General features: G+C 42.7%; 1 protein-coding gene across 7 annotated transcripts in view; it reads right to left on the bottom strand.

Moving 5' to 3' along the window:
• Positions 1-15,886, bottom strand: part of ccdc62 (coiled-coil domain containing 62) — a 46,383-nt gene that overhangs the window by 30,310 nt on the left and 187 nt on the right. For 4 of the 7 annotated variants that reach the window (XM_041202418.1, XM_041202419.1, XM_041202421.1 and 1 more), the window contains exons 1-4: positions 15,691-15,846; positions 6,116-6,203; positions 5,938-5,978; positions 4,565-4,723 (exon numbers count right to left, since the gene is read on the bottom strand). In XM_041202418.1, coding sequence (XP_041058352.1) covers positions 4,565-4,723; positions 5,938-5,978; positions 6,116-6,203; positions 15,691-15,714 — 312 coding nt within the window. In that variant the 5' untranslated portion in view covers positions 15,715-15,846. Of the gene's footprint in view, positions 1-4,564; positions 4,724-5,937; positions 5,979-6,115; positions 6,204-15,690; positions 15,848-15,886 lie in introns of those variants that run through there. The other 3 variants (XM_041202423.1, XM_041202417.1, XM_041202420.1) reach the window with 3 other exon arrangements.

Here is a 15,886-nt window from a genome sequence, read left to right as displayed (position 1 = left end):
GAATATAAGAAATGTGAATCATTTATTTTATCAGTCCTGGTTCAAAAATGATTATTCTGATAAATATAAAATATTGTATATATCGTTACATGGCTCTAAAGAGTAAACTGTTAATTGAATTTACAAAATTGTTGATAGTGTCCAACCACAAGGTAAGTTTGCTTTTAAAACTCAATTCAGTTTTTCTCCTATTATTTCTGAACCAGTTTTCATTTAAAATTAATCCATTAGTAAACTAGCAGTAAAGGCTGGAAAGGAGAGGGAGTCTGATTCGCATTGTTTCAAAACACAGCCTTCTCACACAGGTCTTCATTCTAACTGGATAAGGTGAAATGGAGCTGTCCCCAAATGTTCATCTTTCATTTAATATCCAAGCTTTATTTCCATTAACCGAATAAGTTAATCAGATCTTTGAGCCAATTCTGTCATTTGTTTACAGCCTGGCTAATCTGCACCTCAAGTCCATTTATCTGTCTTTGATCCATATCCCTTCATATGCTTACCTAATAAAAGATCTGTCGATCTCGGTCTAGAATATTTCAAGTTCCAGATTATTAGTGCCCTTTGTAATGACAAATTGCTTCCCAATTTCACTCTTAAATAGTTTTCCTTTAAAATTAAGATAATGTCCCCTAATTCTGGATTCCCCACCAGAGGAAATAATTCTGTATATCTCCTATCCCTGTATTGTTTTAGCTTCTTGTTGCCCTGATCTCACAATATCACAATCCAGAGATCTGCAGGCAGCTCCCATCAGATTAATGCACGCTTTGCTGATTCTTCCATCTACCCATAGTGTTTCCATTATCCAACAACTCTTTCTCAAATCCTTTCTTTCTACTGCAGTAACTGTGTATTTTTATCAATATTGTTGCTCAACCTTCTTTTCTAATCTCCCATCCTTTCTAATGACCCTCTGCCTGGAATGCTTAGTTTCCAGTCATGGTCAGGTTATAGCCAGGTGTCTGTAATGGGTATGATATTATACCCCTCGAGCTGAACTTACACGTCTAACTGTTCATGTGGTTCAGTGTGCAACAAGTTTGTCTACCCTCGACTATAGAATCACCCAAAATCACTGCTCACTTATTTATACCACATGTATTATTTCCACCAAGGTAACAATTACCTATCTAATGCCTTGTGGTATGTCATTCATGATTATCCTCCTCTACATCACATTTCTGGCCACATCCCTGGTGTCTAAATAGCTAGTAGCCAAATCAAGTTCTACCGATGAACCACTTTCTACATATACCTGTCAGTTCCTGCCCTGGCTGCTGATGGTCACCCAGCCTCCCCTACCAACTTCTCTAATCCTGTTGGGTGACCAACATCTGCTGCAGAAAACTATCTCCCTCCCAAAGGTTAGAGTCACTTTTGGCCATTTAATTAGTCCTGCCTTCTATCCTATCACAGATCTTTTTTGTTCTTTCCTCCACCTCTTCCCTCACCTCTCTACTTGCATATAACCTGTCATGTCTTTAACTTCTTCTGGTTTTGACAAAAGGTCATCCAGCCTGAAATGTTAACACTGTTTCTCTCTCCACAGATGCAGCATGACCTGAGCGTTTCCAGCTTTATTTCAATTTCCGACATTTTGCTTTTACTTTAATACCTATTTATCTGTTTAAAAATATGGCTTAAGTATGTTTTATTTATTGAATTATTTCTATCAACTCGGTATTATTTTTATTTAACATGCCAAAATTTGCAAGCATGCTGCTAGTTAGACGGCTTGTTTGCAGATGTTTAGATTATAACATTATTTCCTCACAAAGCTGCTGGAATCGAGAGCTGATAATGACACAGTAAAAGCAACACATCATCTGGGACTTTGCTGAACAACAAGACAGAGTGTATCACTTTAACCAGTGAGATTTATAGATTGAGAGATATACAGAGGTAGCATGGAGAAGGACAAGTAAATTAGAGTGGGCAAAATCAATCTCAAATCAGGTTCAGGAACAGAAATAAAGAGAGGGAAAGCAAAATAGGAATGAAAGAAAAAAAAGACAAAGGGAAATTTGACATTTTTAGAATTTAAAACAATTAATAACCTGAAGGAATGAGACTCGCCACAATTTTTTATTTTCTAGACAAGAGAGGTTGATTGGCAGTCACTAACAATCATCAATCACATCATTGAAAGAGTACCCTTCAATGCTGTTAGACTTAACTTTCTGTGGCAATTTTAACGAACAATTAATGCAGAAATGCAAATCACAGGTTAAGTGCGAAATGCTATTTTCACTAAGCTAACAGAGGTACGGTGCAAATCAGCTATCAACACATAACAATTTGCAATTCACAGGGTCTCTCTTCTGCGCCAAAAGTTGATGGCTAATTTGTGCATTCATAACAAAGTGTGTCATTCAGACTCTTTTATTCTGACTGAAATATATGGCTTAGTATTTTGAAAGGTTATTTGTTTCATATACACAAAATTATTGCATAGTGAAAAACAGAGCTCAGATGAGCATTTTTTTCTCTAACAAATTCTTGTTACTGCTGGGTCTCACTTGTAGGCTATTTTGGTAAGTACAAGGGGGTGGATGGGCAACACAGTTCAATAATGGCTGCTGGGACTTGTTCTATGAAAAGGTGACATCTGGATTTACCTGCTGATAATTCTAAATGGTGGTGACAGATTATATTCTATTCTGAAGTCCAAGTATTAGGGTAAACTCCCAGAAACCCAGCCTATGTCCAAGTTCCTACCACCCTTTAGACCCCCAACAGAGCCAACATAATGATAACAAACTTAAAGCCAAGTCCAATATGACTCTCTTTCCAATATATGAAGATAGATAAAACAAAAAAAAAGGCAGAATTTTAAGCCCTAAGCCCTTTTTTGCCTATTTGATTGTTTAGACTGGGCAATATCCTAAGCATGATTTAATCCCTTTGTCTTTTCACATACATATTGGGTACTAAATTACATCGTTCTAACGAAGTTAAACAAGATTCAAAAGCAGCATCTCATCTTTCTGCAGAGCACACTGCAGCCCTCTGTTCCCTTAGCTCCACTCCCTTGACAGTAGTGGGTGCTTGCAATGTAGGGAGTGTCCGTCAATGTCTGAGAGATGGGAAGTCAGGCCAATGTTTGGTTTGGAAACTCTGGGTCAAACCACAGCAATGCTGAAGGGCAGTGTCCTTGGTATTGGGCTATTACATTTTCTCTCCTCATGTCTGAAGGAGTGACCATATTCTGCTTGTATTTTCATTTCACTTCTACTACATCTGCAACTTTGCAATTTTTTCTTTCTTCCTCATGCTTTTGATAGACATGGTTGATGAAAGGTACACACCTAAAATATTAAATACTTCCAATTCTCTTTGCATACTGGGCCCTGGAGCTCATTTCTGGCATTTTGAATTTTAATACGACTTCCTGCATTTGCAGTAATTCCTTTTGATTGTAATGTCAATTTAGAACTGAATAGTGTGGAACGATGTACACTTACATACTGTGCTGCCTTACAGTCTACGCAACAAGAAATTGACCACAAATTTCTCACAGAATGAGATCCCAACTGAGAAGGGCTGCACAGGGATACCTCAAATATCATGCTAGAAACTCTCTACAAAGAGGGGTGGAGAAAAGATCAGCTATTAGAAAATGATCACTAGGGGCTCCTCTTGTGTGCTACCTAACAACCTGTAGGTAACGGTCAGGTCATCTGAATCACAGCCAGTTAAAGACCAAAATGACAACATGAAGAGGAAGAAGTATTCAAACAACTTTACTGTCTATTCATATTTTCAGTAGAATTAAACTATTACTTTACATTACAATAGAAAATATTAAGGACCAGTTCTAGAGGCGGATAAAGGTGGTTTTTGGTAGTTTACCATTTCAGTATTTGGGTCCATTTTCACTCACTATTATCCGGTGTCCAGAGGAGCAGAGCTCTGGCCTCCAAATCATTGCTTCCTAACCTTTTCTCACTGTGACACCATTTTGAGGCTTGAATGTTGCCGTGACCCCAGAGCATGAGCTGGAAGGGGGTGCGAGGGAAGTGCTGTGTAGGGATGGGGGGGGGGAATGGAGAGCTGAGAGAGCAGGGGTTGTTTAAACTGCAGGGGTTTTAAATAAAAAGCACCTTCCTTTTCACTGACATTTTTGGAACAGGAATCAGGCCTCAGAGATCAGTCAGATAGGCCATGCCCACCATTAAGAAAAATGTGAGGATTTAAAGGGGCCACAAAACAGTTAACCCTCGATCCGAGCTCCACTGCAGCCACTCTTACCTCAGCGCTCACGACCCCAAAATTTTGTCCGTTTGGAAAGCCCTGCTCTAAATACTGGGTTGACATCTAGCAAGGTACTAACATCTGATGAGAAGAGAGTGGCAACTCTGAAATTTCACTTAGCCTATTTTCCTGGTAGGGAGCAGTAAGTCAGGCTAATGGCCTGCTCACAATCCAGCATATGATCTGTTAGACAAAAAGCAGTGGAAAAATTGGTTTCCTCATGTGCCCACCTGGAACAGAAGAGATAGATAAATATATATATGTCAGCCTAGGTTGACTCAGCTCAAAGCCCATAGATATTACTCACGTTTTTTGTGCAGCCATTCATTATGGGAACTGGCTGAATAGCTTTTGTAGGACAGCTTTTAAATTTTCCTGCATTTGTTGCAGCAAAATCTTGCATTTTTCCAAAGTTCATCTTTGAATCCCCTATAGATTTTGAACAGCTAACATTCTCTAAGGAAGGCTGAGAAGATAATCAAAAATCGAATGTTACTTTTACAAAATTTACAATTAGCACCAAAATTTCCTTTTATTTAAAATCTAAATAATTATAGCATTATTATGTACTCTACAAGTCAATGGTAGAAGTCAGCGAGGAATTAATGGGAGACAGGACAAGAAAAAATAATTATAACAGGCATTTAATAGATCTGTGGTATTAATGTAAATGAAGCATTAGAACATAGACACGAAAAAAATCCTGCACTTAAATACACATCATATCTAAAACTTGAACGCAACCAACTCTCAATCTCTGTTATGCTGCTGATTGGAGATACAGGTACAAATCCCAAAGCAGACAGCCAGAAAAAGCCCAGGGATGCAGAGGCTCAACCAATGTTAAGTCTGGCCTCATTCGCAAAAACGTTCCCGAAGTCCAGCTTGAACCCAGGCAGGTGTGGGAATTTGGCAACAGAATGTCAGAGCTGGCAGCTTGTGGGGGCGGTACCTAGAAATTAGTAGGTAAAGGTTTGAAGCTGATGGGTGGGTGGGCTTCTGCCACAGGGGAGGTGTCAGACAAAAATGGAGGCGTGGAGGAGGGGGGTTGGTTGGGCAGCATATGGGTCTTGTAGGCTCAACAAGAATTGGGTGGGTGGGTTCCACTGTGATCCAAGAGAGTTTGGGCTGAGGAGAGGGCTCCTGTTCTTCACATACATCATTTTTCAACATGCACCTTGGCTTTTTTAGCCATTCAGCCATGCTCCGGGTGAGGTTCCATACAGTGTATTACTCCCCTGATACACTTAAATTATGTCAGGGCATGGATAACATCATCGGGTCATGACTTTTGAATTTGAAGTAGGCTCACGCCTGCCTATAGAGGGAACCTTAGGTACCTAGGAGGTCAGCAATGATGAATGGTGTTAGAAAGGAACGGAGTGGCTGCAGGTCAATAAGTTGACTTGGCCTAATCTTGACCTCCCCCACTCACCACAAAAGCTGAGAAATGGGGGCTATATCAAGGCCACTGAGTAGAAACCACTTAGAGATGTAGAGAAAGTACAGGTAAAGTCACCTTGGGCCACCAGCTCTTTCAGAGAATCCCAGTGCTGGTCAGCTGGCTTTCCAATCTTATCTGTAGACAAATCCTCAAAAAGGAAAGGCCTAGCACAAAAGTTTAAACAAGTAAATAGTACACTAATAACACTTTAAGTTTCTATGAATTTTCTTCCTTACCTTAGATTTTGGAGTGCTATGCCATTGTTCAAGGTGGCTTTCTAAAGTAGAGTATAAACACAATCCATTAATACCTGCAGGAATCAATCAATGTTCAGTAAAATCCACTCAATGCTATGGAAACAAGTATACATGACTTTCCAAGTTAAGGATCCATTATAAAATGCATGCACAATACCAGAACTTGATGCATTCACTGGATTCCTGGGGTTAATAAGAGGCGCGTCTCCAGAAGGTTGGCTCCCTTCCATTTCAACCCCCGGTACCTACATTTTAATGAAACAAAATATATTTAAAATCGCATGCATTTTTCTTTAAGTACAGCAGCAATGTTATGGTGATTGACAACCAAGCATCAGTTCTTATTTCCCTTGTATAAGTATGCAATTCAAAACCAAAGGCCAGAGCAATGTATTAAGACCTCACATAGTACAATGGTTTTCATATGTGCACCATTTTCAGTCCCAAGTTCTCAATGTAACGTTGTAAAAGAGTATTCTTATAAAGAAAACAAAAACTTAAATTCAAAAGGAAAACTAGCAAACTGTGAAGGATAGGAACAGGTAAATTTAAGAAATAACAAAACAGAAATAATTGGTAGAATATCTGTCAAGTGGAAATATGTTCGGGTGCAGGCAGGGTTTAAAGCCCCCAAAAAACTGGCATAGGCTCAGAAACCCAAGAGATCACATCAAGCCAGGGTATCAACCCTGGTTCAATGAAGAATGCAGGAGCACATGCCAGGAGCAGCACCAGGCATACCTAAAAATAAGGTGCCGACCTGGTGAAGCTACGACACAGGACTACTTGCATGCCACGCCACAGAAGCAGCATGCAATAGACAGAGCGAAGCATAACCCACACCAATGTATCAGATCTAAGCTCTGCAGCCCTACCACATCCAGTGGTGAATGGCGGTGGGCAATTAAACAACAGGAGAAGATGCTCCATCATCCTCAATGATGGGGGACATGGCACATCACTGCAAAAGACAAGGCTGAAGCATTTTCAACCATCTTTAGCCAGAAATGCTAGGTGGATGATCCATCTCAGCCTCCTCCAGAGGTCCCCAGCATCACAGATGCCAGTCTTCAGCCAATTCAATTCACTCCACATGATATCAAGAAACGGCTGAGGACACTGAATACTGAAAACATTCTGGCAATAGCACTGAAGACTTCTGTTCCAGGACAAGCCACACCCCCAGCCAAACTGTTTCAGTACAGCTGCAACACTGGCATCTAGCCAACAATGTGGAAAATTGCCCAGGTATGTCCTGTGCACAAAAGGCAGGACCAAAATCCAACCTGTCCAATTCTACTCTCGATCATCACCAAAGTGATGGAAGGTGTTGGCAACAGTGCTATCAAGCAGTACTTACACAGCAATAACCTGCCCACTGATCCTCATTTTGGGTTCTGCCAGGGCCTGACCTCATTACTGCCTTGGTCCAAACATGGACAAGAGCTGAACTCCAGAGGCGAGGTGATAGTGACTGCTCTTGACACCAAGGCATCATTTGACCGAGTGTGACATCAAGGAGCCCTAGCAAAACTGTCGTCAATGGGAATAAGGGGAGAAACTCTCCATTGGTTGGAGTCATACCTAGCACAAAGGAAGAGGGTTGTGGTTGTTAGAGGTTAATCATCTCAGCCCCAGAATGTCACTGCAGAAGTTCCTCAGGGGAGTGTCCTAGGCCTAACCATTGCTTCATCAATGACCTTCCTTCCATCGTATGGTCAGAAGTGGGGACGTTCACTGATGATTCCACAATATTCAGCATCATTTATGACCCCTCAGATACTGAAGTAGTCCATGTCCAAATGCAGCAAGACCTGGACAATATCAGGCTTGGGCGGATAAGTGGCAAGTAACATTTGTGCCACATAAATGCCAGGCAATGACTATCACCAACAAGAAAGAATTCTAACCATCTCCCCTTGACATTTAATGGCATTACCATCACTGAATCCCCCACTATCAACATCCTGGGGGGTTACCATTGACCAGAAACTAAACTGGACTAGCCATATAAATATCATGGTTACAAGAGCAGGTCAGAGGCTAGGAATCCTGCAGTGAGTAACTCACCTCCAGACTCCCCGAAGCCTGCCCACCATCTACAAGGCACAAGTTAGGAGTGTGAGGGAATACTCTCCACTTGCCTGGTGCAGCTCCAACAACACTCTAGAAGCTGGACATCTTCCATGACAAAGCAGCCCACTTGACTGAAATCCCATCCATCACTTTAAGCTTTCACTCCCTCCACCACCGATGCACAGTGGCAGCAATGTGCACCATCTGCTGCACTGTAGCAACTCACGAAGGCTCCTTTGACAGGACTTTCCATACCGGTGACCTCTACTACCTAAAAGGAGAAGGGCAGCAGATGCATGGGAACACCACTACCTTCAAGTTCTCCTCCAAGCCACTCACCATCCTGACTTGGAAATATATCGCCGTTCCTTTACTGTCGCTGGGTCAAAATCCTGAAACTCCCTTCCTAACTGCACTGCGGGTGTTCCTACAACACAGGGACTGCAGCGGTTCAAGAAGGTGGCTCACCACCACCTTTGATGGATCCTGATGATGACCAGTTTCACTGTCCAGAGATACATTTTTTTCCATAAACAGAAAAGATAATCAATACATACTCACCATTGTACACAAGTTGAAGGCTGTGGAATTTAAAATAAATTCCCAAAAGTGAAAAAGTGGGCAGACTTATCCAACAAATTTTCCTGTAAGCTTGCAATATAGTTTGAACAGCAGTGAGGAGTTTATTTGACCTAATGACATTTTACAGATAATGATAAAGTGATGTGTTATGAATTCAGTTATGATGCCACAGTAGTACCAGCCAGCCAATCAGCTCACAGCTATCATGTTAGGCTCAGGCTGCCATTGAACAGCAACCACTAACATTTCTGACAGACTTAACTACTGACACGACCATATCAGCAAGATAAAGTAAACATGCTCTAGTAAATCTGAAGCGGAACTGCATGTCATGGAAGTTACGTAGCATGCTCCCAAACCTTAAATACCTAACTCAAGGCTCAGTTTTATCTGCCCGACATTAGTTCTCAATGTGTCACTAGCTGACTGCAACACCTAAATTAGATCACTTATTTATACATCACCTGTATAATAATAGGTTTATAAATAATTGACTTTATTCTAATTCTGGCTAACCATTACTACCAAAATGTTGAATTTAAAGCTTTGGCTGGTCTATCAGAACATACAGGAGCAAGAGAATAGCCACTTTTTTTATATTAAGAGCTATAAGTACAGTGCTGGGTACACTTTTAGAACATGCAATGGGACCTTCATTTAAACAGCACAAAAAAAATGAAGTATCACATGGTAGTAATATGTCAGAGGAATTATCCAGGGAACAGAAAAATGGAAAGTTTAGTCAGAATTGAAAAGTATAATAAATATTGGAAAGTAAATACTGTTTTCTAGTGGCAGGAGTCTTGAAAAACCTAGAGCCGAGGAGTCTGGGAGCTGATCTTAGAAGGACATAGATAGGAAATGAAATGGGAAAGATTGATTCAGAATGCTGCTTTAAACAATAGAACATTGGGACCCAGGTTCAAATTCATAAATGATAGCATTAGGGCTGATATCAGGTAGCTCTTCATGTAGAGAGTGGTCAATATTTGGAATGGAATTTCCAGGCAGAGTGGTGGAGGTGAAAACCTTGGAACTGTTTAAGAAACAACAATGTGCAGCAATGAGAGAGTGCAGGGATATCCTGGATGGGTTAATTAAGATGAGTCAAATGGCCTTCCCCATCCAGTACAGTGTTGTTGTGATCCTTTTCCTGCCTTTAAATCAGAGTTTGCTGAGAGAAGCCATTCCAGAATCATAGAATGGTTACAGCACAGAAGGAGGCCATTCAGTCCATTGAGTGCTGCCTCTCTGCAAGAGCAACTCAACTAATCCTGCTCCCCTGCACTTTCCTTGTAATCCTGGAGTTGTGCGCTCTCTACCCCTGCAAAGAGTTATGAGTATGAGAAGTGGAACATGTATTGAGGATCGAATAAGAACATTTGTGGAGGGTGACTGTGGGACATGGGTGTGAGATGAGGAGGTGCATGGAGAGAAAAAAGGAATGTATGGAACTGCAAGGTGTGTTGGTCAGATGAGTGCTTTGTAAGAGAATGCTTGCGAAGTCAAGAGTAATTGCTTACACCCGTAAGTGGTATGCCACTCACTTTTCCTGATGCAACAAAGTCATTAAACCTTTCGCAATACCGCATCCAGATTCTAGGCACCAGATATCTGCTGCTCACAGCCTCCACAACTTCCAGCAACGCCTGCTTCATGTGGGTGGGTGAGCTCTTCCTCTCATCCAGAGGGCGCAGCTCATCCCTTCTAGCTCTCACCGCCTCCAGCATTACCTCGGGCAAAGAGTTAGAGATCTGGCTGGGTTGGGGGTGGGTGGGCAGCTTTCCCATGTCTTCCTCCTATGCCTTTGCCTCCTGTGGGCTTCAAAGTAATGCTTCCTGCAGCCATTCCGACCTCTAACAGAGTCTTTCTAAATATAAAGCCTTCATTCACAGGGTGTGGGGCGTCATCATGCCCACAACTCTTGAATTGGTTGGGAAACCCGGAAACGGGATGCTAATACTGTGACTGAGTTTAAAAGCAACAGAAAAACCCACTGACAGGACAAACAAGTTCTCGGCCTGCTAACTACCTCCCCATTGTGCACAAGGTTTGTCATAAAATTCAGTCAAGACACAAATAATTAATACTACTTCTTATTTTTAGGCAATATTTCATGTGAAGGGAAGAAAAAGAAAACAAGTGCAACATGGGACAAACAGCGAATATTTATAATCGCACCTTTAATGCAAGAAAACGTCCCAAGGCCCATCACAAGATTACTATAAAGCAGTGCAATCCAGATCTGAACCACTCATAAGAACAAGAACGTAAGAAACAGAAGTAGGAGTAGACTCTATGGCCCCTTGAACCCATTCAATATGATCATGGCTGATCTTGTGCTTCAACTCCACTGGCCCGCCCACTCCCCATATCCAAGAGACCAAAATTCTGTTTATTTCAGTTAAATAAATTCAATGATGGCACGTCCACAGCCCACGGGGGTTCAGAATTGCAAAGATTCACAACCCTAGGACAAACCTCTCACCCCAGGGACCAATCTCATGAACCTTTTCTGTACTACCTCCAATGCAAATCCCTTAAATATGGAATCCAAAACAACACACGGTATTCCAGGTGTGGTATCACCAAAGCCCTGTACAATTGCAGCAATTATTCATTATTCTTGTACTCCAATCCCCTTGCAATAAAGACCGACATACTATTTGCCTTCCTAACTGCTCACTCTGTAAAAAAAATTTTCCCTCATGTTGCTGTTGCTTCTTTCACCGGCCAGCTTACATCAAAGCCTTCTGGCTCTCAACCTTTCTGCCAACAAGAACAGTTTCTCTCCATCTACTCTACCTAGACCCCTTATAAATCTGAATAGCTCAATGAAATCTCCTCTCGACCTTCTCTTCTCCAAACTATCCATGTAACTGAAGTCTCTCGTATCTGGAACTATTTTCGTAAATCGTTTCTGTACCCTCACTAAAGCTTTCACATCCTTCCTGATGTTTGGTGCTCAGAATTGGACGCCATACTCCAGCAGAGGTTGAACCAAAGTTTTATAAAGGTTCATCATAACTTCCGGGCTTTTGTACTCTATGCCTCTATTTATTAAACTCAGGATTCTATTTTTTTTAAACTACTTTCTCAATCTGTTCTACCACCTTCAGTGATTTGTGCACATATACATCCAGCTACCCTCGAGGAGTCCATGTTTCATGTGTATATAGATTGTGTGAGGTTGCAGCCCCTTTTTGGCTATTTGAGGGGCTGCTCCTCAAATTTTGGTTGCACTTCAGCCCCATATCCCTGATCTTTGGGCACCCGGTGCAGAGGGGGTAAGAAGTGAGGAGGACCTCCTTGTGAGCCTGGCCATGTTGGCCATTAACAGGTCCAGGCAGCAGGCAGTCGAGGGGGTCGTCTGACCCGACTCTTTGCCCCTCTTCTGCGGCAATGTTTGCGGCTGGGTGTCCCTGGAGAGGGAGCACACAGTGTCTGCGGAGAGGGAGCACACAGTGTCTGCCAGCACACTTGAGGCCTTCCATGACCAGTGGGCACTACAGGGGCTGAGGTGCATCGCTGACCCCCAGAACCACATTTTGATTTGAGTTAAGTAAGTTTCCTTTGTGATTTTGTTTTTAGTTACAGTATCCCCTTGATCGTTTCCTCCAGGATACCCTGGTCCACTCCTCCATCACCCCCTACACCTCAACCCCCTCCCACGGCACCTTCTCATACAACTGCAGAAGGTGCAACACCTGCCCCTTTACTTCCCCTCTCCTCATTGTCCAAGGACCCAAACACTCCTTTCAAGTGAAGCAGCATTTCACTTGCACTTCCCTCAATTTAGTCTACTGCATTCGCTGCTCCCAATGCAGTCTCCTCTACATTGGAGAGACCAAACACAGACTGGGTGACCGCTTCGCGGAACACCTTCGGTCTGTCCACAAGCATGACCCAGACCTCCCTGTCGCTTGCCATTTCAACACTCCACCCTGCTCTCATGCCCACATGTCCGTCCTTGACTTGCTGCATTGTTCCAGTGAAGCTCAACGCAAACTGGATGAACAGCACCTCTTCTTCCGACTAGGCACTTTACAGCCTTCCAGACTGAATCTTGAGTTTAACAACTTTAGACCATGAACTCTCTCCTCCAACCCCACCCCCTTTTTCCAATAATTTATATAGATTTTTCTTTTCACACCTATTTCCATTATTTTTAAATGTATTTCCATTCATTGTTTTATCTCTATCTTTTAGACTATTTCGATGCCTTCCCCCACCCCACCCAGACTAGAGCTATCTGTACCTTGCTCATCCTTTCTACCCTTAATGTCATCATTAGCACATATCTTAGCTAATATCACCACCGTCAACACCTCTTTGTCCTTTTGTCTATGACATCTTTTGGCTATCTCCACCTATCACTGGCCCTCTATCCAGCTCTACTTGTCCCACCCCCGTTAAAACCAGCTTATATTTCACCTCTCCTCTATTTTTTCTTAGTTCTGATAAAGTTATTCAGACTCGAAACGTTAACTGTGTTCCTCTCTGCAGATGCTGTCAGACTTGCTGAGTTTTTCCAGGTATTTTTGTTTTGGATTTCCAGCATCCGCAGTTTTTAGCTTTTATCCCCTTGCTTGTGTTGTTTAATTTGTTAATTGGTTAACTGATTTACTCAAAATAGTATACATCCAGCTCCCCTTGAGGAGTTCGTGTTTCATGTGTATATAGATCGTGAGAGGTTGCAGCCCCTTTTCAACTATTTGAAGGGGCTGCTCCTCAAATTTTGGTTGCACTTCAGCCCCTTGCTCCAGATCTTTGGACACCCAGTGCCGGGGGGGTGGTGCAGGCAAATCAGAGGACCTCCTTGCGAGTCTGCTCCTGAGTCTAGCCAAGGCTGCCGTTAACAGGTTGAGGCAGCGGACTGAGGAGAGGGTCGTTTGGCCTGTCTGCCCCTCTTCCGTGGCTATGTTCGCAGCCAAGTGTCCATGGAGAAGGAGCATGCAGTGTCCATTGGTACGGTTGAGACCTTCCATGACCTTTGGGCAACACAGAGGCTGGGGTGCATCAACAGCCCTAGGAACGGTTTAAGTTTCCTTTTAAGTTTTGTTTTTGTGTTAACAGTGTCCCTTTAAGGGGCTGTTAATTTGTTAGTTTATTTTGGATTTAAAACTGCATACACCCAGGTCTCTCTGCTTCTGCACTTCCTTTAGAATTATGCCCTTTAGTTTAGATTGTCTCTCCTCATTCTTTGTACCAAAATGTATCACTACACACTTCACTGCATTAAATTACATCTGCCACTTTTTCACCCTTCCACCAGCCTGTCTCTGTCCTCTTGAAGTCCATCACTGTCCTCCTCACAGTATACAATACTTCCAAGTTTTGTCTCATCAGCAAATTTTGATATTAATATAGATCAAGAAAAGCAGTAGTCCTAGAGCCGATCCCTGGGGCACCCCTCAGTATATCTTCCTCCAATCTGAAGAACAATCGTTCACCACTACTCTCTGTTTCCTGTCACTCAGCCAACTTTGTATCTGTGCTGCTACTTTCCCTGTTATTCCTTTGGCTTCTACTTTGCTGGCTATAACGTGGCACTTTATCAAATTACTTTTGGAAATCCAAATATACACAGCATCAGCTACATTATCCTCAATCAAGTTAGTTAAACACAATTGGCCTTTAACAAATTTGTTCTGGCAAGTGATTGTTACTTTTGTTCTAGATTATCATTTCTAAAACTTTTCCCACCACTGAGGTTAAACTGACTGCCCTGTAGTTGCTGGGTTTATCTTTACACTCCTTCTTGAACAAAGGCATAAAATTTGCAATTCTCCAGTCCTCTGGCACCACCCCTGCATCCAAGGAGATGTGGACGATTATAGCCAGAATCTCTGCAATTTCTATCCTTACTTCCATCAGTATCCTTGGATGTATCCCATCTGGTCCTATTGATTTACTAACTTTATAGCTAATCTTTTTAATACTTCTTTATCAATTTTTAACTCATGCAGTATCTCAACTGCCTCCTCTTTCATCATAGCTTTGGCTGCATCTTCCTCCTTGGTAAAGACGGATGCAAAGTACTCATTTGTCATCTGAGCTATGTTCTCTGCCTCCATGTGTGGCACACTTTTTTGGGTCAATAATTGGCCCTATCCCTCCTCTTTCTATCTTGTTACTATTAAATATGTTTATAGGATTCTTTTGAACTCTCTTTTATGTTAGAGCCAGTCTTTTCTCACTCTCTTCATCACTCTTATTCCTCTTTTCACTTCCCGTCTGAACATTCTGTACTCAGTCTGGTTCTCAATGTATTGTCAGTCTGACACCTGTCTTCTTTTTAACTCTTTCATGGGGTGTGGGCATCGCTGGCTAGGTCAATATTTATTACCCATCTCTAGTTGCCCTTGAGAAGGTGGTGGTGAGCCGCCTTCCTGAACCGTGACAGTCCACGTGCTGTAGGTACATCCACAGTGCTGTCAGGAAGGTAGTTCTGGGATTTTGACCCAGCGACAGTGAAGGAACAGCGATATCCAAGTCTGGATGGTATGTGACTTGGAGGGGAACTTGCATGTGCTGGTGTCCCCATGCATCTGTTGCCCTTGTCCTTCTTGGTGGTTGAGGCCTTGGGTTTCAAAGGTGCTGTTGAATGATCCTCGGTGAGTTGCTGGGAATTCACCTCGACTATACCTGAACTCCCATATTTTTAAAGATAGGCCTCTGTTCCACTGCAGTTCTGCCTGCCAATAACCTTTAATTCCAATTCACTGAAATTGGCCCAGCTCCAATCAAGTATTTTTACTCTTGGTTGCTCCTTATCCTTTTCCATAGCTACCCTAAACTGTATGATACTACGAACACTGTGTTCCCCGACCTACACATCATCCACTTGACCCACCTCCTTTCCTCAATGGGACAGAAACGTACTGATCTAGAAAATGCCTCTGAACGTACAAAACTCTTCCCCGGTCTTTGCCCTTTACGCTATTTCTATCCCAGTCTATGGTGGGATAAATAAAGAGTCTCATTATCATTCTCTTTGGTTATAATCATGTGCAATCCAACGTAAAGTTTGGTCAGCTCGGCATCAGTGACAAAACCAGAAAGAACGCACACCCTGCATCGCCGGCTCGGCTTCATTGGTTTCTCGCCGTCACCGGCCCCGCTCCTCCGGCCCGGATCAGCCGCCCCTCCGGCCCCGCTCCTCCGGCCCGGATCAGCCGCCCCTCCGGCCCTGCTCCTCCGGCTCGGTTCAGCCGTCTCTCGCTCTCTCTACGGCCGCCATGGTCAAAGCGACCGGGCACGGAAGGAC

Source organism: Carcharodon carcharias, chromosome 13, assembly GCF_017639515.1.
Source record: "Carcharodon carcharias isolate sCarCar2 chromosome 13, sCarCar2.pri, whole genome shotgun sequence".
Classification (NCBI taxonomy): domain Eukaryota; kingdom Metazoa; phylum Chordata; class Chondrichthyes; order Lamniformes; family Lamnidae; genus Carcharodon; species Carcharodon carcharias.
Note: the sequence above shows the minus strand (reverse complement) of the source record. Positions and strands in the feature narration are given on the sequence as shown.